This window comes from Propithecus coquereli, unplaced genomic scaffold, assembly GCF_000956105.1.
Source record: "Propithecus coquereli isolate 6110/MARCELLA unplaced genomic scaffold, Pcoq_1.0 Scaffold351, whole genome shotgun sequence".
Classification (NCBI taxonomy): domain Eukaryota; kingdom Metazoa; phylum Chordata; class Mammalia; order Primates; family Indriidae; genus Propithecus; species Propithecus coquereli.
Window position 1 is genome coordinate 585,911 of NW_012149186.1, and position 25,358 is coordinate 611,268.

The window sequence follows — 25,358 nt, forward strand, 5'->3', positions numbered from 1 at the left end:
ACACTGCTGGCCCCCAGGGCTGGGGGGCACTCACGGCCTCAGAGAGGAGCCAGTCCTGGGGAAGCTCCGAGTCCCTGGTCTTGGCCATTTGGGCATCAAGTCTCCCAGGGAGCTTTAGAGTCCTGAACTGACAGTGGGGAAGGACGTGCCTGCGGGTGTGTTTTCTCATCGGGTCAGTCTGTGCCCCTGTAGGGGCCCTCCTTCAGGAATCCTGGGACCAAAATGCAGAGCATCCAAATAAAGTGAACCCCCGAAATAGCCCCCTTACCCCCCAAACCCCACTGACTATGTAGCTATCGCGCATCTTGCTTGAATTGTGTCTTTTGCTGGGCTCTTCCCTCAAACACCTATCACTGGACTCTTTTTTTTAAACAGCTGTATTGAGATATATTTCACATACCATAGAATTCATACAATTCAGCAGTTTTTACTGTATTTGAAGAGTTATGCCACCATCACCAAAATCTAATTTTGGAGCATTTTCATTACCTCAAAAAGAAACCCCATGTCCATTAACAGTCACTTCCCATTCCTGAGACAACCGTCCCCACCCCACTTGTACTGCAGCCTCAGGCAACCGCTAAATGATTCTCATATAATATTAATACGTATGTTGTATTTTTGCGATTGACTTCTTTCACTTAGGATAGGTTCATCCACGTATCACTATTTCATTCCTTTTTATGGCTGAATAATATTCCATAGTATGAATATACCACGTTTTGTTTATGGATTCGTCAGTTGATTTGGATTGTATTTTGCTAGTTTTTCTTGAAGACTTTTGTGTCAGTATTATAAGGGATATTGGCTTTCCTGCTATGTCTTTTTTTTTGGTATCAGAGGAATACTGGCTGCGTAAGAGAAGTTGGGAACTGTTCCCTCCTATTTTTTGGAAGAGTGAACATTTGGTATTAATTCTTCTTTAAATGTTCGATAGTTTAGATTTTCTCTTTCTTTTTGAGATGGTTTTGGCAGTTTGTCTTTCTAGGAATTTGTTTCATCTAAGTCATCTCATTTGTTGACAAACGGTTGTTCATATCATTCCCTTATAATCCTTTTTATTCTGTAAGATTGTAGTGATGTTCCCTCTTTCATTCCTGATTTTAATAATTCGAATCTTCTTTTTTTTTCTTGGTCAGACTAACTAAAGTTTGTCAATAAAGAATCCACTTTTTTTGCTGATATTTCCCATTGTTTTTCTAGTCTTTATTTATTTCTACTCTAATCTTATTTCCTTCCATCTGTTTAAGTTGGATTTGATTTGTTCTTTGTCTGGTTTCTTAAGGTGTGAGGTTAGGTTATTGGTTTGAGATCTTTCTGCTTTTATAAAATAGACATTTATAACTATAAAGATTCCTCTAAGCATACTTTTACTGCATTCCATAAGTTTTAGTATATTGTATTTTCATTTTATCTCAAATGTTTTTAAATTTTCTGTTGTGATTTATTCTTTGGGTATTTATTTATTTATTTTGTTAGAGATAGGGTCTTACTGTGTCGGCCAGGCTAGAGTGCAGTGGCTATTCACAGACACAGTCATAAGGAACTACAACCTTGAACTCCTGGGCTCAAGCCATCCTCCTACCTCAGCCTCCCAAGCAGCTGGAACTACGAGTGCTTGCCATCACTCCTGGCATCTTTGAGTATTTAGGAGTGAGTAGATTAGTTTCTACATATTTGTGAATTTCCTTTTTTAAAAATTGACTTCTAATTTCGTTCTTCAGTAGTCAGTGAACACAATTTCATGCTTTGTTTCAATCATTAAAATGTTTAAAAAATGTTAAGGCTTACTTTATGATTTAGTATATGTTCTATTCTGGAATATGTTCCATGTGCACTTAAGAAGAAAGTTTATTCTGTTATTGTTGGCTGGAGCATTCTATAGATATATGTTAGGTCTACTTGATTCCTTGTATGTTTCAAGTCTTCTGTTTCCTTATTGACATTCTGCCTATTTCTGTTATTGAAAGTGGAGTATTGAAGTCTCCAAAGATTACTGAATCTTTCTTTAATCCTGTCCATTTTTAAATCATGAATTATGGGGCTCTGTTCTTAGGGTCATATATGTTTATAATTGTTTTATCTTCTGCATCTACCCTTTTATCATTATAGAATGTCCATCTGTTTGTCTCCAATAACCTTTTTGTTTTGAAGTCTATTTTGAAAAACTTCCATTCATGTCTTTTGCCCACTTTTTGATGAGGTTGTGTTTTTTGTGCTGATTTGTTTGAGCTCTCTGTAGATTCTTTGTCAGATGTATAGTTTGCAAATATTTTCTCCCATTCTATAGGTTGTCTATTTACTCTGTTGATTATTTCCTTTGCTATGTGAAAGCTTTTTAGTTTAAGTCCCATTTATTTATTTTTGTTGTTGCTGCATTTGCCTTTGGGGTCTTAGTCATAAATTCTTTGCCTAGGCAATATCAAGAAGAGTTTTTCCTATAATTTCTTCTAGAATTGTTATGATTTCATGCCTGATATTTAAATCTTTTATCTATCTTGAATTAATTTTTGTATATGGCAAGAGATAGGGGTCCTGTTTCATTCTTCTGCATGTGGCTATCCAATTTTTTCAGCACAATTTATTGAATAGGGGATCCTTTCCCCAGTGCATGTTTTTGTCTGCTTTGTCAAAATCAGTTGGTCATAGCTATATGGTTTTATTTCTGGTTTCTCTAGTCTGTTCCATCGGTCTATGTCTCTACTTGTATACCAGTACCATGCTGTTTTGATTACTATAGCCTTGTAGTATAACTTGAAGTCAGGTAATGCGATGCCTCTAGATTTGTTCTTTTTACTGAAGAATGCTTTGGCTATTAAGCCTCTTTTTTTGGTTTCAAATGAAGCTTAGGATTGTTTTTTCTAAATTTGTGAAATATGATGTTGATATTTTGATGGGGATTGCATTGAATCTATAAATCACTTTGGGCACTATGGACATTTTAATGTTGTTGATTCTGCCAATCCATGAGCAAGGGATGTTTTTCCATTTGTTTGTGTCCTCTGTAATTTCTTTCATCAGTGTTTTATAGTTCTCCTTGTAGAGATCTTTCACCTCCTTGGTTAAGTATATTCCTACGTATTTTATTTTCTTTGTAGCTATTGCAAATGGTATGAACAGAATTTTTTCAAAAGAAGATAGGCAAATGGCCAAGAAACATATGAAAAGATGTTCAACATCACTAATCGTTAGCGAAATGCAGAATTACTATGAGATACCATCTTACCTATATCAGAATGACCATTACTAAAAAGTCAAAAACCAGTAGATGCTGGCATGCATGCAAAGAGAAAGGAACACATATACACTATTGGTGTGACTGCAAATTAGTACAACCTCTATGGAAATTCTTCAAAGAAATAAATGTAGACCTACCATTTAATCCAGCAATCCCATTGCTGGGTGTCTACCCTAAGTAAAATAAGTCATTTTATCAAAAAGACACCTGCACTCAAATGTTTATTGCAGCACAATTCACGATTGCAAAGATATGGAATCATCTTAAGTGCCCATCACTTCACAAGTAGATAAAGAATATGTGAAGGGTATGTGTGTGTGTGTCCTGGGGAGAACTAATCAGCCATAAAAAGGAATGAAATAATGTCATTTGCAGCAACTTGGATGGAAATGGAAACTATTACCCTAAGTGAAGTATCTCAGGAATGGCAAACCAAACACCATATGTTTTCACTAATAAATGGGAGCTAAACGATGTACACATAGGCACAAAGAGATATAAAGAACATGGGAAACCAAGAAGGGGGGAGAATTGGAGGGGAGGTAAGGGATAAAAAACTTACCCGATAGGTACAATGAACACCATTCTGGTGACGAGTATACCAAAAACCCTGACTTACACATTTATACAAGATATCCATGTAACAAAACATTTATACTAATATTTTGAAATAGAAAATAAAATCTGTTGCGTCTGTTATTTGTATAGCCATTCTAGCTCTCTTTTAGGTATTTTTTTCATAGTATATTCTTTTTCATCATTTCACTTTCAACCTACTTGTGTTTTTTAATTTACACGTGTCTCTTATAGACAGTAATAGTTTGACCATTTTAAAAATCCATTGGCCAATCTTTGCCTTTTTATTGTAGTACTTAATCCATTTATATTTAGTGTAATTACTAATAAGGTAGATTTATCAATATTTATGTAGACATTTTGCTATTTGTTTTCTATATATCTCACATATTTTTCTAGTCTTCTATTACTTCCTTTTTTATGTGAAATAGAAATTTTCTAGCATACGATTTTAATTCCCTTATTTCATCACAGTATTTTTTTTTTTTTAGTTATTTTCTTAATGGCTATTCTGAGAATTACAATTAGCCTCTTAATTTAAAACAATTCAGTTCAAATTAATACTACCTTAACTTTAGTAGTATACAGAAACTTTGCTCCAATATAACTCTATTCTCTCCTACTGCTTTGTGCCATTATAGATTATAGTCATACTAATTACATCTTTATGCATTATCACAGTTTTATAAGTATTGCTTTATACAGTTATCTTTAAAATAGAAGAAAAGGGCTGTAAAAATACATCTACATTGTCTTTTATATTTAACTATGTAATTGTTCTTTATTTCTTACTGTATATTTGAGTGAACATCTAATGTCCTTTTATTTCACCTGAGAGACTCCTTTTAGGATTTCTTGTAAGACAGATCTGCTAGAACAGAGGACTGAATACTATTAGTTTTTGTTTATCTGGGAATGTCTTTTCCTTCATTTTTGAAGGATGATTTTGCTGGAAATAGGATTCTTGGTTGATAGTCTTTTTTCTTTTTTTTCTGTCAATATTTTGAAAATGTCATTCTACTGCTTTCTGGCTTCCATGGTTTCCATCAAGAAGTCAGCTGTTAATTTCATTGAGAACCCTTGTATATGCTGAATCATTTCCTTTGCTTCTTTCAAGATTCTTGGTCTTTAGACAGCTTGACTATGATATGTCTAGGTGTGAGTCTGTTTTGAGGTTATTGTATTTGGAGTTGAGATTCTCGGATAATGGTTTTCAACAAATTTGGGAAGTTTTCACATCATTTTTGTAAATATTCTTCCTACCTCTTTTTCTTTCCCCTGTCCTTTTAGAACACCCATTATGTGTCTGTTGGTACACTGATGGTGTCCCTTCAGTTTCTGAGGTTCTGTTCATTTTTCATTATTTTTTTTTTCTGCACCTCAGACTGGACATCCTCAATTAACCTGTCTTCAAGTTTATTGATTATTCTGTTAACTCAAATCTGCTCTTGAACCCCTATACCGAATTATTCATTTCCGTTATTGTACTTTTAAACTCCAGAATTTGTATTTGGTTCTTTTTGTAATTTCTATTTCTTTATTGACATTGTCTAATTAGTGAGACATCATTGTCATACTTAGCTTTAATTCTTTAGAAATGGTTTCCTTTAGTTCTTTGAACATATTTATAGTAGCTGATTTGAAATCTCTAGTAAGTATAATATCTGTCTCAAGGACAATTTCTATTGATTACTTCTTCCCTGTGTATGGGCTATCCTTTCTTTTTGGGGGGGTGTCTTGTAATCTTTTGTTGCAAACTGGACATTGTAGATAATGTAATGTGGCAACTCTGCAAATCAGATTTACCTTCCCTCCCTGGGTGGTGGTTGTTGTAGCTGCTTTTTGAGTGAATTTCCTGAACAGAATCTATAAAATCTGTGTTCCCCATAGTATGCAGCCACCAGAGTCTCTTCTTGTTAGTATAGTGGTCGGCTAATGATTTATCAGAGATATCCTTACATGCCTTAAGCCAATAAGTGTTCTGTCCTTTGCTGAGAGTGTATGCATGTGCGTGTGCGTGTGCGTGTTTGCATGTGTGTGTCGGGGCACACCTCCAGTGCTTAGTTTATGACTCTGCGTTAGCCTTCCCTAAGTCAGCCAGAGATGAGACTGCAGCCCTCTCGGGTCTTCCCCGCACATGGGCACAGCCCCGCACACGCACGTGACCTTCTAGATCTCCATGAATGTCAGAGCTTTTCAAAGCCCCCAGTGGATATCTCCTTTCCCAAATCTTCCTTTTTGTTTTGGCCATGTCTTGTTTGCCCCAGTTGGTATCACAGCTTTAGGCAGCTGCTAAAGACGTGCTGCTGACTGTTTTTGACCAATGCCCTGGAGATAGGGCTTTTCCTGCAGAGCGAGCTCGGAGTGAGGTCAAATAATGACAATGCTCTGTAAAAGACGCTTTTTCAGGGAATGGCAAAATGGATCAAATTGTGATAATGCTCTAGGCATGGGACTTTTCCAGAAGCTAATTTATATGAAGGCATGTGAGCAAATATTCAGAGCTTCCCTGAGTGGGGCCGTGTCCCCCTTACTTAATCTCTGTCTAGATGCTAAGTGGTGACTCGGAGGTGGGTTAAGGTGCCCGAGGGCTTGGTCTCGAGGCAGTGTGAGATGTGGAAAGTTCCTGAAGCTTGGAGTTGGGCCGTCCTGGTTCTGAATTCTGGCTTTACCACCTACTTGTCTGTCAGCCTTGGGGATGGGTTAATTCTCTGAGCCAAAGAGGGATACCTCTGTAAATTGATGCCAGCAACCTCACCAGGTTGTGTTAAGGGAAGAATTAAATTGGCCTCTGTATCGTAAGGTTGCTGGCACACAGAGAATGCCCCCAAATGGAAATTATTATTTGGCTTGAGGCTTAGGGTAAGACCCTAAAAAATGATGAGACCGGTGTTGTTTTGCTGAAGTAAAAGCATTTATAACACATCAGCGCTTACTGTGTGTCGAGCCCTGTCCTAAGCATCTGCATATATATGAGTTCATATAATCCTCAGAGTAGCCCTCAAGTAGATTCTGTTATTAGTCCTGTTTTAGAGATGAGGAAATTGAGGTGCAGAGTTTCCTGCCTGAAGCCACTCAGAGCTGGAGCTCCCACCTGGCTGGCCCCGGAGCCCGCACTCCTCCCTGTGCTTCTGTGTTGGCTCCAATGTAATACTACACAGCTCAAAGGCAGGCGGGCACTTTGACAAATACAAACAGAGAGCACCAAAGTGTGACAAGAAAAGCAGCCTGCGCCCGTAACTGACGATACTGCAATCGGAACAACGGGGACAGCCTCCAGGCACATCCAGTTTGGAAGGCGTCAAAGGTCAGACACAGACTTCTCCTTTGTGGCTTCTGCAGGCCGGGTTCCTCTCCGAGAATCAGTCACGCATGGGGCCTGCCCTCCGCTGCAGTTCCTCCTGGGGCTGGGGGTGCAGCCTGTCCCTGGAGCAGCCTCCTCCCTGCCTCCCCCTGCCTCCCCCTGCCTCCCCCGAGATCTGCTCAGGCCGTTGTTCAGACCAAGGAGTAAGGGGGACGCTGCATTTCAGCCCCTCGTAGGCAGCCCCACCCAGGAGCCCGCAGCAGCAGCACAGGGGATGTTTAACAACCCGGAGCTCATCCTGACACGCCAGCCCTGCAGGAGCAGGTACCCCCATCCTGGGTCCCATTCGGTCTTTTACGACTCGAGCAAGTCTCCATCAGCGATGCCACGAAGGCCACTGCCACGTGGGACTGTCTCTGCAAGTGCAGAGCACAGGGTGCACGTGGGGGAGTGTGTGGGGTCCTCTGCACCTGCCCTCTGGCCGCCAGCTCCACCTCCTCAGACCTTCCCGGGGAGGTCCCCTCGCACCCCCCGGGCAAGGCTCAGATCCTTCCTGCCCATCAGCATTGCAGCCATGGCCAGTATACATGTGGTGCTCACCTGAACAACAAGGAGGTTCGTAAAAGGCTGAAATGCATAGGTGCCAGTTAGTAAACCGTCTCTGCCCCAGATTTCCTGGGCTCCTCAGGGCTCCCTACTCGCTAGTACCTGGATTGTCTATACCTGGCTCAGCAGGGCCACCTGGGACCCGCCGGGGGCTCGTGGCCCACTTCCATTCTGATGGGCCCTGCAGAGCCATGGGTGAGGGTTCCACCGGCACCCAGCCTGCAGCACGACTTCTGGGGGCAGAGGGCCCCCGAACCTCAGAGAAGGAGACATCTTTGAGATTAGGTCATTTCCACTTCCTCTGTGTACCGATGAGGAGAGTCAGACCGAGAGGACGATGTCACCCTCCCAGGTCACACGGCTAGTTTGGACAGAGCACTAGACTAGCTCCTTGGGAGCTCAGGGTGCAGAATCAGGGACAGCGTGAATGTCCTTGGAGTCAGGCCAGCCTGGGCTCAAGTCCTGACTCAGCCACTATGACCTGCTGTCCCTCTGGGCCTGCGCCTGGGTCTCATGCTGGCGGGGTGAGCAGCGCCTCACAGGGCTGCCGTGATGTCCTGCGGGCACGGAGGAGAAGGGCTCGTGTATGACGAGTGTCCACCGATACCAAACACTGTCCTCCCTGGGAAAGCCAGGGCGACTGAGGTCCTCTGTTGAACCAGCACCGTCTAACTTAGCGAGGTCTCAGCCGCCACGCCCAGAGTCTGCTGCCCGCCAGCAGGCCACTCCCTGCCATGCCCCAGTCCAATTTGAGGAACAAACAAGTGCTCTTCCAGTGAAGAGCTCCCAGGAGGGCTAAGAAGGGCATTGGCCACCCCGACCTCACTCTCACTAGTGATGGCACCGTGGCTACTCTTAGATGTATGAAATAACACACAGCCTCGGAGGTGGTGGACTGGGCGGTCCTTGGGGATCACCTCGCCCAGTCTTCTCGATTTCCAGATGAGTTTTTTAAAAAGCCCAGAGAGAGGAAGTGACTTGCTTAAGGCCACGCAGCATGTCGGTGGCCCGGCCGAGCCTCCACCTGCAGCCCCTGAGTCTGGGACCCCTCTGCCCTGGGCTCTGAGCAAGACCGCCTAACTTCATTCTGGTTTAGCCCGCGTGAGTTGAGTGTGAGCTCTGGGCAGAGAGCGGCGCTGGGCCTCTTGCACAGGGCAGCCCACCTTCCCCGCTTTGAAAGGGCTGGAGGCAGGGCAGCACCTACAAGAGTTATTGCAGGTGAGGGTGAGGGCTGGGGGAGGGAGCTGGGCAGGTGCGGGGAGCCACCCTTCCGAGCCACCCGAGACACTGAGTGGCACAGTCAGCCCCGTGGCCGTGGCCCTGGCTCACCTCTTCTTAAATGATCTTTCTTCTGTTGCCTTTAGACGTTTCCAAGTGCCCAGTGGGACAAAATGGTTCTTAGACTCAGCGTCTCCGCTTTGCCGCAGGCCCCAGCCCTCTCCACTGCCCGCCAGGCTCCCTCCGCCTGCTCGTTGCATCACGACTCCGCAGCCCTGATGTTTCTAGGCTCATGTGGACGGGAGGGGCTCCTGCTATGCCTGCCATGATTCTCGGCCTCACGTGGGGAGGAAGAGAGGCCACGTGCACTGCGCACTTCCTGTGCCTCTGCTCTCTCAGCCGTGTCCCCACGAGGGCTGCGATGCCCTTGGCTGTAAAGAGATGAAGATGCCAGGCTCTGAGAGGTTGTGAATAAGCGGCCCCAGGCCCCCCAGATGTCCCTGCTGAAGCTGTGTTCGAACCCGGCCTCACTAACTCCAAACGCCCTGTTATTTCTCCTCCCTCAGCCGTCCTCCAAGGCTCCAGGCCGTACCCCCCTGGAAAGAGTCCAGTTAGTAGTCCTGGACTGCTAGGACGAGGGGTCTTCGAGGTTTCTCTGGCTACCTGATAAAGAGATTTCTGATGAAAACCTAAGGACATCCTTCCTTCTTGTGCCCCCTCCCCCATGACCAGAAGGACATCTTCAGAGCCTGGAAATCGCTGGAAATCCGGAGTAGCAGGCGCCGAAAGGATGTCACAGGCCCTCTCCTTTATTCAGAGAGGCTGGGGAGCTGCTCCGTCCCAATAGACGCCCGGGAAGCCGCTGATGGATGGGCCTGTGCTGGGAGGGCCTGGCCGGGCTGGGGGAAATGAGGTCGCCGAGCCCCGGAAAAGGCCAGGGTCACCCAACATCCTGCCCTGCCTCCCTGTGAGGCCCCATTGTCCTGGCCGGAGCTCCTGGCTGGCGGGCCCTCGAGTTGCCGCATTCATGAGCCTGGCTCTGAGGCCCATTCTGAGTTAGTGCTATTTGTAGAGTCTTCTTAAAATACCACAACAGTGCCATTCATGGAGCGTCTGCACGGCGGCCGAAGGCGGAGGTCGGAACAAAGCTCGGCTGTGCCCGGCTTCCCGTTTTGGCCTCTGCCGGAGGGCGCCCCCTCCGCCCCGCTGACGAGGGATGTTGGCGCCCTCCCTTCCCTCGGTGCTCCCGAGCGGGGCCCCACGGGGTGCAGCACAGACTCTGGGCCCTGCCGGCCTGTGGATGCCGTGAGCCAGGCTGGCCAGCGGAGCGGGTGCGGAATGGCGTGCGGCTCTCTGGATGTGACACGGCGCCCTTCTTGTAGCTGTCTCTGCCTGGCCCCGTTCTCCTCCGTCCTCCCGCCCTCAGCCCTGCCATCAGGCCCACATAGCACTTGCTCAGTTTGGTTGGACGGACGGACGGGAGCAAAGAATGAGTAACAGCAGCCATCGGGCCCAGGAGAATAAAGCCCTTGGCGTCCAGAGTCAGCCTTGGGCCTTCTTCATCGCCCCCTGTCAGCGGGTGCTCCGGGTCACCATCAGACAGACAGTAGTGTCCTCCTGCCTGCATTTCTCCCCCACCCAGTGGCACCCACAATGCTGCCTTGGGAACACTTGCTCTGGGGACGTTAACAGGTGTCACCATTAGCAGTGTGTTCCGTGGTATCGGGAGGAGCCGAGCAGAGCAGAGTTGAGGGGGTTCTCGCTGTCGGACCTCTGGGAGCCTTTGCTGTGCGAATGGGCCGTGCGCCGGGCAGTGGCTGCGAAGCGATTTGCCCCCGGACCCTTCCTCACACAGCCGCTCCTGGGCAGTGGTGGGGCCACTACATGCAGCTGAGCACGAGAAGTGCTGCTGATGAGGGGCCCTGCCTGGCAGTGTGCGTCTGCCTGGGCGGGGGCCAGGTGAGGGACAACGTCCGGGGGTGCTGTGGGGATTCTGGGAGCATCCCCATGTGCAGAACAACACTCACCTCAGTGCGAAGGAAGGTGCCAGCCGTGGAGCCCTGGCTCTTGGAATCTGAGCACCATGGGGGGCAGGGATGGCCCCGGGAAGCGGCCCCCTCCGAGACAGGCAGATCCTCGTCACTCACCAGCTGCAGGACTTCAGGCAAGGACTTGGCACTCCTGTGCCTCGGTTTCCCCATTAGTAAAATGGGATCCATAAGGCTTGATTTGAGGGTTGCTGTGCGGATGGGAGGAGCTCACAGTGCAGTTACCGCGCCTGGCTGAGCAGGGCCTCCGTGGCTGGCGGCATCCTGTCCCTAAGCGAATTCCCAAGTGAGTGGGAGGTTTTGTGGTGCTTTCGCCTGTGTTAGCCCCCGCTTGAGGCTGCGCACTCCTGGGCTCAGGGACTGGCTGCTGGCATCCCGGAGTCCCCAGCACCACCCACACGTGTGGGTGACTGGCTGTCCTATGAGGGCATGTAAGAGGCTGCGCATGGCTGGTGCTTTGGGGGAGAGGGTCTGGCACACAACCAATCTTTCTGAAGTCTTCCGTTTCTTTTCTGTTTCTTGCCTTGCTGTCACCCGTCACTTCCTGATGCCATCAGTACAGCTGGCTCGTCAGCTCTCCCAATCCTTTTTTAACTGCTTGTTCTAATCCACCGTGTGTCATGGAGCAGTGAATCATATGTGTTAGAAGTGTGTGTAAACCAGAAGCAAGCAAGCCCTGAGACAGCCTCGAGTCAGCCGTTGGCTCTCGGTGTACCCTTTGCCTGTTTGGGCTTCCCATTCACTGTGTCACTTGTCCCTGGACTCTAGGTGGACGAGGTTGCCAGATAAGTGACGTCTGGATAAACAAGGCGTTGCTGTAATGCCCTGTGGACGGGAGGGACAGTCACCCAGATGGGGTAGCTTTTCCAGCTTTGCACGTTATGACTCTTCAAAATGAGGATGGCTAAAGTGATGATGACCCTTGGGAATAAGGTCATTTTCAGGGGAATTTTCCAAGGTCAGTGTTCAGCTCCATCTTGCAGGTGGGACTAGGCGGGTAGGAGCCCCTGAGAGGCTGGAGGAATTGGGGCTTAGTCCTCGGCCTTATAGGCTCTGCTGAGGAGGACGGCACTGGACTAAGAGGCCGATAAACAAGGCATTAAAATCTCAGCTCTGGCCCTCTTGCTGGGAGACCTTGGGCAAGTTCCTTCTATAGAAAAGTGAAAGGTAAGACCTTCCTCAAGGTTGTCTGTAGGCCTGATGTGACAACATGTTTTAGGCCCTCATGTCATATAACTCTACCTGTAGCCATTCACATAAGCTACAATGTGAATTGTTGCCTCCAGAGGGCACCGTTCATTTAGACTACAGTGAGAATGGCTGCCTTGGTGGGGACATGCACTTAGACTACCATGTGAATGGCTACCTCCTGGAGTTCTAGGGAGTGGTGCTGGATAACAGTGAACATTCTCATGCTAGCAAGAGTACTTCTTACCTTGCCCAGTTGTTTATACCTAATCTCCAGGAAGGAGGCAGCTTATAAAAATAGCACAGCCATGCTCTGCGTCACAATGTTTTGTTCAATGATGTACCACATATATGACAGTGATCCCATAAGATTATAATACCATAGTTCCCTGTACTTTTCTGCATGTAGATATGTTTAGATACACAAATACTTCCCGTTGTGTTACAGCTGCCTACAGAATTCAGTACAGTAGGGTGCTGTACAGGTTTGTAGCCTGGGAGCAATAGGTCGTACCAATAGCCTAGGTGTGGAGCAGGCTATACCCCCAGGTTTGTGTGAGTACATTCTATGATGTCAGCACGATAGCGAAATCACCCAATGACACATTTCTCATAATGCATTCCTATTGTTATGCAATGCGTGATTACATGTTTTTTTAAGAACCTGAAGAATTTGGGTGAAAAAAGTATGGAAAGGACATTAGCTCCAGCCCTGAGGTCCCTCAGGCCTGCCGGAGGAGGCCCCATGCTGCTCGACCTTGCCAATCCCTTGCAAAGAGGGAAGGAGCATCAGTGAGAGATCCATGGTGCCCAAATCAAATTAAGGGATTTCTTATGAGTCCAGTGTAGATTTTGTGGCTCGACAAATGTTGTCTGTCAGGCTAGAGAGGGGGCAGAGCTGGGGAGCTGTGTGCAGTATCGGGGGGTAGAACACGAGCGTGGAGTGCCACAGGCCCCTGCATGCATCCCCCGCCTTCGGCAAGTCTCCTTCTCTGCCCTCCCCAGGCCTCATGCTCTCCACCTACCCCTTCTGTCCATCCAGCAGTCCTCACAGGCCTTTGGCTACATCTCCTGCTTGCCTCCTCCATGCAGCCCTCCTGGCCTAAGCCTCTCTCTGCCCCAGCCTGAGGAGAGGGCCTGAACTCACCTGGTGGTGGGGAAGGCAGAAATCCTCCCTGGGAATTCACGCTCCACCCACTGCTGGAGGGAGCTGGCATGGCCCACCAGGTTTCCCCCTCCCCCACCACATGTCCCGCAGCCTCCCAGAGGTTTTATGATGCAGAATTGGGGTGCGACTGAGTGTGCCAGCAAGGAGCCACACCTCTGCTTCCCTCTCTGACACCTGCCAGGACCTCCAGTCTAGCCCTGACACCCTCCCTGCACCCACCCCACCCCTGTGGCCCACTGAGCCCCACCACATCTGTGTGAGAAAGCCTGCCCCTTTGTCCCTTAGTTCTCAGCTCAGGGTCCCCTCCCCAGACTGCCTCTCCTGGCCCCCTGCTGAAGCAGCAGCCCTGCCCCCTCCCTGCCCCAGCCTGAGCTCTCTTCCTTCCTCCTTGGCTCCCAGGAGTGGGGGGGCTTTGCCTGCCTCGTCCACCTGTGCACCGGCTCCAGCCCACCCCGTGTGCCAAGCACAGCGCTTGCACACAGCAAGGCCTCGAGAAGTGCCCCTTCATGGGAAGAACCAGCCTGCCTACACCCGAGGTCGGCAGGGGTCCCGCCCGCCGGAGGATGGGGAGTTAAAGCTCCCAGGACCTTCCTTGGCCAGCGGGTGGCCGGAGCCCGCGGATGCCTGCTCCCTTCGCATGCCAGGGCTGGCTGTGCTGACAGGCGTTTCCTAAGGCAGGGTCAGCCCAGCGTGCCCTGGGGGTCTCCCTCCTTCCCTGTCCCCCATTCTGCATCCTGCATTCCAGCCTGGCCTGGGATAGCTTCCCACACAGGAGCCTTCGTCTCAGGCTTTGATCTTGTGCAACCCAGGCTGAGGCACACAGTCAGTGTGGGACAGACATTCTCAGCAGAGGGCGGGACTAGGGAAAGGGGCCGGCCACCTGCAGCCCATGGCAGCTCCCGCAGCCCACAGTGCTCTGAGTGGTCATCGAGCAAGTGTCGACGCAGCCCCCACCTGCAGCACAGAGCTCCGCTAGGTGCTAGGGAGGGGCAGGGCCACCGCTCCGGCCCCAGGGCGGCACCAGCAGGCCTGGATCGAGGAAGACACGGAGGCGCAAATGGGGGCTCCCTCACCCGCCAGCTCCCTGGGCTCAGGAGACTCACCCACCGGCCTTGTGTCTCAGGGCCGGGCAGCGGGGATGGTGGGGAGGACCGTGTGCTGACCGCGCATGCTTCTCGGAGTCGCTGGCGTTAGCAGCGCGGTGGCGGCAGCGGCAGATGTGGGCCGGTGAATCTCTGGGACTGCGTCCTCTGTAACCCCGTGAACACCCCTCCCCGCCACAGGTCAGTGCTGGCCGCTGGCTCGGAGTAGGGTCTTCACACACGTTAGTTCCCTTTCGGTTCCTTAGAATAATGAATTAAGCCGTTGTTTCCTCCAGCTCAATCAGCATAAATTACATTTTTTTCCAGTCTAACCCCCAGGCCCACCCTTTTTTCCCCACAACCCTTGCCCTTGAACATTTCAGAGCACGGTCTTGATCTGACAAGTAGCGTATTCCACTTAATGTGCTGCTATTTTAACTTATTTTTTCTGCCCCCGAATGATTTCTGGATCAGTGCTGGCACCACATTCCCTGGTGTCGCCCAGTCTCGGCCGCACAGTCTCACTGCTGGGCCCGGCCAGCGCGGGGCTTCCCTGCGGTCACGAGACAGGAGGGGCCTCGGCGGTCAGGCCCAGACCCAGCGACCTGAACTGTTGGTGGGAAGTGGCTGTGGGGACACCATTCTCCCAAAGTATGGGTGGTCTCACCGCGGCTCCCCGGGCCTCCGCGCTCCTTCTAGCATTTGCCGTCTCAAGTGTGTGGAGGACGTTCGTTACTGCCGGTCTGCTCCACCAGGCTGCGTTCTCCGAGAGGCAGACTCTTGGCTTGGTCACTGTTGTGTCCCCAGGACATGGCATAGTGTCTGGCACATGGTAACCTTCAGTAAGTGTTTGTGGAAGGGAGAATGGGAGAAGGAAAACTGGGAGTGGGTGATGGGGAAGCAATTGGGGAGGGTGAGGGAGATGTGGGGATATTTGAGCTGGGTCTTGACAAGTGAGTAGGAGTTTGCCAGCTGGGCAGGTGGGAAAGGCAGCAGCATACGTGGAGACCGAGGCATGAAGTGTGTGGTGTATTCCGGAGGCCAGAAGGCAGGCAGAGTGGCCGGAGTGTCGGGCAGGATGGGGAGTGGCTGGCTGGGGCCGGAAAGGTGTCACCACGGAGGAGCCCCAGAGGGCAACGGCAAGCTGGGATGTGTCCTGAAGACAGGGGATGGCCGAGAGGGGATTCTCGCTGGGAAGGGACAGCCCTGACTGGCATTTCAGAGGTGTCCCCGCCGGCCCCACGCGCCTTCACTTCTGCAACCGTCCCTGGGAGGAAACCGCGGTCCCAGCTCTCCCATGGGGTGCTGCCCGGGGCAGGGTCACACGCAGATCCTGTAAAAACCCCAGCATCCCCGAACCACAAAGGAAGATTCCCGGGGAGACTCTGGTTTTAGGAAATGAAACTGCTAATGGGGATGGGCTGGCAAAAGGGGAACTCGGAGCTGAAACCGCTTGGAGACCACGTGGGGCATTTTCTTAAATTAAAAGTACTCAAAGCCCAGGGCAGGCATAACTTTTCCAGCTGCAAACACAGGAGCCACTCCTCTCTTAATGACGAAAATAAACGCAATCTTTGCTCACGAAAGTCATTTGTGCCCCGCCCCTCACACGCGTGTACACACACACACACACACACACACACACACACACACACACACGAGCGCCTCTGGGGAGAAGCAGCCTCTCCTGCCTGCTCCTGGGCCCCTCCCTCCCCAGAAGCCAGCCCAGGTCCCAGTGCCTGGCTGTCCTGGAAACGTTTGCACACCCGCACTCACCTCTGTGTGTAGGTCGCTCTTTCACGCTTTTCCTGCGTAATAATGGGTCATCCCATACAGCTGCACAATTTCACCACCTCTCGCTTTTTGGATATACGTAATTTATTTAATCACTACATTATGTAACCTGGTGGACAGGTAAGCTGTTCCCAGTACCTCCTTATGCAAATGTGCAAGTTTATCTGAAGAGTAAATCCCTAGGAATGGATTTCTGGGTCATATAAAATTTTGACAGATAGTGTCAAATTATTCCCCAAAGAGGTTGTGTCAAAATCTCCTTCTGCCAACAGGGTAAGGGGCTGCCCGCCTTCCTCGCCATGTCCCCATCAGGCGGTGCCTCCAGCTTTGAGCCACCACCCCTTGGGGCACTAGGAAACCCTGCACTGCCCCCACCCACCAGGAACACGTGGTGTGAGGTTTATTTCACCTGCCATTTTATATTAGATCCCACTTTGACTTAGATTTTAAAATAGGTGACAACATAGTGCAGGTAACAGAAGGCAAAAAACCAGTCTCCCTGCATCGCTGCCCTCTAGCCACCCCCCAGAGGAACTCTGCTCCCAGCGTTTGCTTTCTCCTTCAGGGATATTTCACACAGATTCAAACACACAAATGCGTTTTCCATTCTCCCTCCCTCCCTTCCTTTGCAAAAGTGATGGCATGTTACTTACCAGTATCTGGTGGAGAGCATTCCAAACCCTGGCATAAAACGCATCCCTGGTTTTTTTAATACCTGCAAAGCATCACATTTTGTGGGTAAATATCCGTCACTTCTCTGGTTGTCATTTGTCTTTTCACTTTCTTTTCTCTGCCAAGCAAATATTTTTAACTTTTATGTAGTTACATTTTCTTTTGTGGTCTCTGGTTTTTGAGTCATACTTAGAAAGGTACTCTCCAAAATTTCATACAAAATTTCTCCTGTGATTGAGCCTGGTACTTTTACGGTTTCATTTTTCATCTTTAAATCTTTGGTCCATCATGAATTTTTATTGTGCTGTAAAGTGTGGCATCAGGATCCAACTTGGTTTTTCTCTGGGTGGGTATCTTGTCCGTATCCCACGTATAGATAATCCACCTTGTACTCACTCATTTGAAATAAATCCTTAATTACACTGCAGACTTACCCATGTGTTTTGAGTCTTTATCTGGTCATGTCATCATCGCCATGCAGTTTTAATTCTTGTAGCTCTGCACTCTGTTTTAATAATTGGTAGGTCTGGTCAGGCGTCAAAATTTTTTTTCAAAAATGTACTTGCTATTTTTGCTTATGGACTTTTAGAATCAATTCGTCTAGTTTAAAAAGAAAGGCTATTAGTATTGTTAAATTTATAGACTCCATCGGGGGACTTGGCATCTCTAGTATGCTGCATTTTCCTACTTATGTACATGGTATGCATTTCTGTTTCTTCTAATTGACAAATGGATTGTAATTTCTGCGTGTTTGTTTTGCACCCCGCTAACTTACTGGGTTCTTTCATTGCTTACAATGGTTTTTCAGTTCATTGACTTAGGATTTCCACATATAAACAGGTAATCTGAAAAACAATTACAGCAAGAATAATAACACCACATCCTCCTCTCCAGCTGACAGCTGTACGTCCTTTCCCTTGTCCAAGGGCATTTACTTCTAGCAAAATGTTAAATAACGGGGCAATAGTGGGCACACCTGTGCTGTCCCTGGCCCTGATGGGCAGCCGCCAGAGTCTCTCCACGAAACGCAGCGTTGGCTTTGGGTACATCTGTGTGGAGGAAGGATCCGTCTATTCCCATTTAATGTAGAATATTGTTTTTGTCAAAATGGATGTTCAGTTTTGTCAAGTGCCTCTCAGGGTCCCCCACCCCGTCCCCTGCAGCTTTGGAGGTGCTGGTGAGCACCCTGTGGCTCTCGTGGCCCCTGTGCCAGCCTGCTTCCCATTGCAGAAAGCAGAATAGCCCACCCGGCCGGCTTGAAGCAGGGAGACGTGTCACTCTCACAGACCAAGAGGTCGGCAGCTCTGGGTTGGTGGTGCGGGCTCCCCCTCTGCCTCCTTCATCTTCCTCAGCCTGCTGGCCCTGCTCGCTGGCCGGGCGGTCACAAGAGGACCACCAGGCATCCGACAGGCAGGACGTGCCCCTGCACGAGAGGGGTCTCTTGGTGGAGGCTCTGGGGTGGAGAGTCGGGGAGGGAGTGTGTGGCAGGCACCTGCGCTGCAGGACGACCAGGCAGACCTCCCGCCCACCGGGGTCCCAGCCCCACCCTGGACAGTCCCAAGCTTACTTCCCTGAGAAATGCAGAAGTTCCCCAGGAGAGACAAAAGGCCCCAGCCCAGCGCCCACGGGCAGAGCGCATGGGTAGCCTGTGCCAGCCCCGCCACAGGCAAGTGCCCCGGAGTGCCTGTGCACCAGGCGGCCATCGGGGCCTCTCCTCCCACCGCAGCCCCGCTGCCCTGCACCATGCCTTTCTGGCCTTCCAGGCACCTGAAGAGGAGCAGGCATCTGTCTAGGGGTAAGTGGGCAGCCAGGGTGACCAGCAGGCTGCGGGAGCCAGGCCAGGGAGGGTGATGACCTCTGGAAGGGGGAGTGGAGAGTGGGGTAAAGAGAAGTGGATGGAGAGGGGAGGAAGCAGGGCAGGTGCAGCCTGGCTGGTGGGGTGGGGATGGGAAGGCTGCCCCTGGGGCGTCTGGGCAGGGACCTCCAACTGGCTCATTGCCCAGGGCTGACACCACACGCATAGGCAGGTCTCAGAATGTCTGAGGGTGCTAGGTAGCCCCCCAACACACGCCATCTCCTGGTGCATCCCCCAAAGATGACACACACCACCACCACCAGCTCTAGTTTTGACCATCCCTTACTCTGGCCACTGAGTACATGAACTGTGGCAAGTTCAAACTGAGATGTGCTATTAGTGCTATATACACACCATATTTTGAAGACTTGGTGCAAATATATGTAAAAAAAATCTCAATTTTTAATTGACTACATGTGGAAATTAATAATTCTATTTTGGATATATTGGAATAAATAAAATATATCATTAAAAATAAATCTCTTCCTTTTTACTTTTTTTTTTTTTTTTGAGACAGTGTTGCTCTATCACCCGGGCTAGAGTGCAGTGGCGTCATCCTAGCTCACAGCAACCTCAAACTCCCGGGCTCAAGCGATCTTCCTGCCTCAGCCTTCCCAGTAGCTGAGACTATAGATATGCACCACCATGCCCAGCTGTTTTTTAATTTTTGTAGAGACTGGCTCTTGCTCAGGCTGGTCTTGAACTGTTATCCTCAAGGGATCCTCCCACCTCAGGCTCCCAGAGTGCTAGGATTACAGGCCTGAGCCAACACGCCCAGCCCCTTTTTACTTTGTTAATGTAGCTACTAAAACACTTAAAACTGCACGTGTAGCTCACATTACACCTCCACTGTACCACACTGCTCTAGGCATCTCTTGTCTGGACACTTGGTCTTCACTCCTGGGGATCAGCTGCTGGGCCCTCCACAGGGGTCCTGCTCCTTGGCAGTCAGTAGGATGACAGTGGGCCCTGTGACAGTCATACATTGCTGCTGCCACTTTTAAATGGTGACTGTTCTTTTTTTCTTTTTCTTTTTTTTGCCCCTTGTTAGCAGGAAGTGACTGTTTTTTTAAAAAATATTTTTCATAAGCCCTGGTAGAGAAGTGCAGAGTCAGATGTGTAATTCGATTAATTAATCACAGTGACAGCTTTTCCACCTGAACATCATGGAACGGGCCCCCTGGGTTACAGTGGCTTGCAAAATGCTTCCATGCATATCATTTACTCTTTTTATTTTCTTTTTATAATGAGAATTTTCACATGGAAATGTTGAAGGCCCGTTCTTGTCCTGCTAGGATCTGCTGCATTTTGGAGCCACCCCCTTCCCCTAAAGCCCCTTGCTTGGGTGGAAAGAGGGACTCAGAAAGAAGTTCTTAAGTTCAGCAGCTCAGAGGGGAGAAAGCCTGGCTGGGACAAGAAGAGCTGACCCCTGGGGCTGGTGCCGTGGAACGGCCAGGGGCTGAAGTCGTGAGCACAGTGGGGTTGCGATGGGAGCCGGGCTGCCCGGGGTCCGAGTTCACCGGCACCTACATACATAGTTCGTAGTTACAGCCGGGATGTGTTTCCAAACATTCTGGGCCTTAGATTCCTTCCCTTTCAAATGAGAATAATGATACCGCTTCCCTCAGGGAACACATCCTGCCAGTGTTCAAACTTCTCACGCTCACGCACTTGTTAATGTCACACCTGCCGTCCAGTGAGTGCTGTGTACGTGCCAGTCACCCGGCTCTGCTGCTGTTAGCCTTCCATTCATCACAGGCGCGGGGCGTGCCCTCCCCGTGCCAGCCTCTGCTTGCCGTGCTGGAGTTGCCTATGAAACAAAGTGGGCTGGGCCGGCAATGGAATATAAACAAGCGTGTCATGGAAACTCGTACTCTATGTGGCATGTGTGGTTGCCGTCAGTGCTACGGAAGAATTAAGGCTGGGAAGGAGCCTGGCAGGTGACGCGTGGTGGGGTTTAAATAGGGTGGTTGGGAAAGATTCCCCGAGAAGGTGGCATCTGAGGGAAGGCCCGCAGGAGGTGAGGGAGTAAGCCCTGCCAGCACCGGGAAGAACAGCTTTCCAGGCCACAGGAGGAGCAAAGAGCACGAAGCAGGAGCACACAGTGGGGAGGGGGGGAGGGGCTGTGAGGCTGCCTGCCAGGGATTTGTGGGGCTGGGCCTGCTGGGGCTTGTGGAGCAGAGGGGCGAGGCCTGGTTCTGGTCTTTTCTGGGGCACTGTGGCTGTGCTGTTGAGAACAGACCGTCGGGGGCGAGGGACGGAGCCTGGAGACCACGCCAGTCCTCCAGATGAGAAATGACGGTGGCCCGGCCGGGCCTAGCAGTGAAAAGTGACCAGAGCTTGAGTGGATTTTGAAGGAAGAGCCCATGAAATCTGCTGACAGGAATGGACATAAGACGGGAGGGAGAGTGGGGCAAGGAAGCGTCTGATTTCGACTTGAGTGACCACTGCCATGAGAACCCAGGAAGGAGCGAGCTGGGCAGAGGAGGTACCGATAATTTTTGGACGTGCCATGTTGTGCCTGCGATGTCACATGACTGTAGAATCGTAGCAGTCATTTGGACTCACAGGCAGTGTAGATCTGGCTGCTCTACACTGGTGGTTCTCAACCCAGGGCAATTTTGCCCTCAAGGGACATTTGACAATGTGAGATGCATTTTCGGTTGTCACCACTTGGAACGGAGGGAGAGGTTGCTACTGGCATGTAGTGGGTAGAGGCCAGGGATGCTGCTAAATGTCCTACCATGCACAGGACAGTCCCCCACGCCTCGTGATTATCTGCCCCAAAATGTCAGCGGGGCTGAGGCTGAGAAAGCCTGCTCGGGGTTGTGTTTAATTGAATATGACAATCAACGCGAGCGTTTAGAGAGTGCGCGCGAGCTCCCAGGTGCTAAGTTAAGGGACCGTCCCATTTCTTTCTCCAAACAAGGTAGGTTCTTCATTTTCTTCACCTTACAGGTGCCTGACTCTGACACTAGGGGAAGTTCCAGTGGTGGAGCCGAGGGTTGACCCTTAGAGGTTGGGCTTTAAGTGCTGCCAAGACAGCCTCAGATGCCTGTGACATGCCGCGGGACGTGGCGGCAACACAGTGCACACAGATGGGTGAAAAAAGGAAAGGGAAAAACCAGGAACAGTGATAACAGACCCTCGTCTTTCATTATAAATTTTTTTCTGAAATATTTGCTGGTATAATTTGTTTTCTTTAAAGTTAATACCAATGTTTTCTAAGGAATAGAGAAAAGGGTAAGCATAGACAGTTGAATGCCATAGAAAATCCCAAAGTTTGTTGAAATAATGCATTTCATCTTCCTTGCACCCGCCTCTGTTGCCATACAGGAGATTGCATGTTGAGAAAAGAGAATGAGTTTATGAGTGAACACACCTGGGTTTCAATCCTGGCCCCTCGTGTGTTCGTGAGCTAAATGTTTAACTTTTATCAACTTCAGTTTCTTCTTCTGTAAAATGGGGTCAGTAATACTCCTTCCTAGGCTGCTTATGAGGACTGCCCGTGACTCTGCACGGTAAGTCCCTTGCACGGTGTTTGACGTATATGAGCCCCTGAGACGTGGTAGTAGGCCTTCCACTCTGGACCAGATGAAGTACGGGGACCTGTTTACCCTCCCACCTGAAAAAAAAAAAAACAAAGGAAAAAAAATGGACAAAATATGTGAAACAATGCTTTCAAGATACTGGACATTAGATAGTGAGGGACTGTGACCCCCCCAAGACTTGAGAAACAAACGAGGTAAACCCTGCATGTGCCCCAGTTGACTGCCTTGAGAAAGTTTCCAGGCTGTGATGCAGGAAGGGGAAACCCAGGTGGAGCCTGTCGCACCCCATGAGTTAAAGAGTCAGAGCTGAGAGTCCAGGGAGACCAAAGCACCAAGAGTTTGCAGGGCAGCATACTAGAGAGGAAAGGGCTGCACAGAGAGAAAACTTCCTTGAGAATACAGCTGAGCACTCGTCACCGTGTGCATGCGAGGAAGCTACCCAGGGCTGCAGAAAGAACCGCTAGAAAGTGTGAGAGGCAACACCCTAGCACAGGGGAGGGAGTGGTATCTGTTTCCACCTGCCAGGCTGGAGAGCCTCATGGCTGGTGGGATGTAGCATAGCATGCACCGAAGTGTTTTCCCTCAGCAGTGGGAAATAATTAGCTCTACACCGAGCACTCTGGATCCACCTCGTAAATCTTAGAAGCTAAATCCGTAAGGATCAAATTATTTCCAAGGACCTAACTTCATCCCAGAAAAAGACCAAGAATATTTATAGGAATACAGAAATATCCAGCATCCAACCATTTTAAAATCACAATGTCTGGCACCTAATCAGAAATACCAGGAATGCAAAGAAGCAGAAAAAGATGACCCATAATGAGGAGAATAAGCAATCAATTGAAACCAACCCAGAAATGACACAAATTTTAGAATTAGCAAAGACATTAAAACAGTTTTTATAACTGTATTCAATATGGTCAAAAATTAAGTAGATACTTGAAAGATTTTTTTTAAAAAAAGATCTAAATTAAACTTCTAGAGATCAAACCTACAATGTATGAGATAAAAAATACACAGGATGGCATTAATGGCAGATTAGATAGATGAGAAGGTTAGCGAACTTGAAGACATAGCAATCGAAACTGTCTGTACTGGTGTTCTACTGATGCTGTGACACATCCCACAAACTCAGTGGCTCAAACAACACAGATGTATGATTCTGTAGATCAGAAGTCTGACACAGGCTTCACTAGGTGTCATTCAAGGTGTCTGCAGGGCTGTGTTCCTCTCTGGAGGCTCCAGGAGACAATCCATTTTCTCGAACTATCCAGCTTCTAGAGGCTGCCTGCATTCCTCGGCTCCTGGACCCCTTTCTCTGTCTTCAAGACCAAAAATGACAGATCAACTCCTTCTCACATTGTATCACTCCCTCCTCCTGCAGTTATGTCTTTCTCTGACTCTCTTCTGCCTCTTTCTCTGCTTTTCAGGATCCTTGTGATTACATTGGGCCCACTTGGACAGTCTAGGATAATCTTCCTATTTTAAAGCCAGCTGATTAGCAACCTTAATTCTCCTTTGCTGTGTAACCTAACCTATTCACAGGTTCCAGGACAAGGATGGGAGTGTCTTTGGGGGCTATTATTCTGCTACCACACTATGCAAAAATAAAACACAGAGAAAAGAGAATTTAACCAACATAAACAGAGTACCAGGGGGATGACTTCAGGCAGCCCAATATACCTGTAATTAGAGTCTCAGAGGAGGGGAGGAGGTGGAACAGAAAAACATATTTGAAGTACTAAAGGCCAAAATATTCCAAATTTTATGAAAACTATAAACTCACAAATCTAAGAAGGTCAGTGAATTCCAAGTACAGAAAATATGAACAAAACTACACTGAATCACATCATAATCAAATTATCTCAAACTACTGAAACAGCAAAAAGACACCTATTACAAAAACAAGGATGCCTGCAAATTTCTCGTGAGAAACCATGCAAACCAGGAGACAGGAGCCTCATTTTAAGTAGAGATTTCTTAGATTTCTTAAGGAAAGATTTCTTAGATACAACACCAAAAGTACACTCAATAAGACAAAATTGATTAATTGGACTTCGCAAAATTAAACACTTCTGCTCTTGGAAACATACCATTAATAGAATGAAAAAAAAAAAAAGACATGGACTAGGAGAAGTATTTGCCAAGCATTTATCTGTTAAAGACCTTGTATCTAGACTATGTCAAGAACTCTCAAAACTTAATAATGGCAAATAAACAGCCCATTTAATAACGGACAAAAGATTGGAAAAAATGTTTCACCGAAGAAGGTACACAGATGGCAATCGAATATGTAAAAAGATGTCCGACATCATCAGTCATTTGGGAAACGCAAATTCAAGCTCAGTGTTACATCCCCACACACCTGTGAGAAGCGCTGAAAGCAGGAAGACTGTGTTGGCAAGGGGGAGGGGCGGAACCTACACTGCTGGCAGGAATGCAAAATGGCGCGATCACTTTGGAATACAGCTCGTGGCTGTCTCCTAAAAAGTTACACATATATAAAAATATGCATAAACTAAACGTACATACGTAAAGAAGTATGTTAAAAAGTTGAACATGTGGGTTCAGAGAACATGGGGCAGAACCCTGGGCAGGGGCACAGCTGGGCGTGAGGGCATCTGCCAACCTCTGGGCAGGATGGATCTGAGTTTTGTGGGACCTGAGGCTGATATGACTTGGGTAGCCCTCTTTAGGGAAAATAATTAACAATGAGAAATTCAAGATTAGGTACAAAAGTGAGTATTTATGACAAACGAGTAACCACAACACATCCCTGAGCTGTGATCTCTAGGTACCTGTCTTCTGCGTCGTCTTGAGATGCTTTTCTACAAATGCTTATGTAGAAAAGTTTCCTGGTGGCCTCTGGCATCCCCTCCCCTCCTAGGACACTCACCTCCTCCAGCCCTCGTAGCCCGTGAGGTGTGCAGAGCCACCGTCCCCGAGGCTGAGCTGCCCCTGGGCGGCAGCCTCAGTGGCAGTGCCCAAGCGCGCAGGGCTCACCTGTGCGGTGAGGGGCTGTGGAAGGCAGGTCTCGGCAGCTCACCACCCTCCTAAG

At 48.8% G+C, this 25,358-nt stretch overlaps 1 protein-coding gene across 5 annotated transcripts in view; it reads left to right on the forward strand.

The window, feature by feature from the left end:
* ARHGAP22 (Rho GTPase activating protein 22) overlaps positions 1–25,358 on the forward strand; it is a 166,002-nt gene that overhangs the window by 110,204 nt on the left and 30,440 nt on the right. Inside the window, exon 1 of one of the 5 annotated variants that reach the window (XM_012651266.1) lies at positions 18,638–18,689. The exons of the other annotated variants lie outside the window; for them this stretch is intronic. Within the exon in view, the coding sequence (XP_012506720.1) occupies positions 18,638–18,689 (52 nt within the window). Of the gene's footprint in view, positions 1–18,637; positions 18,690–25,358 lie in introns of those variants that run through there. 5 annotated transcript variants of the gene reach the window in all.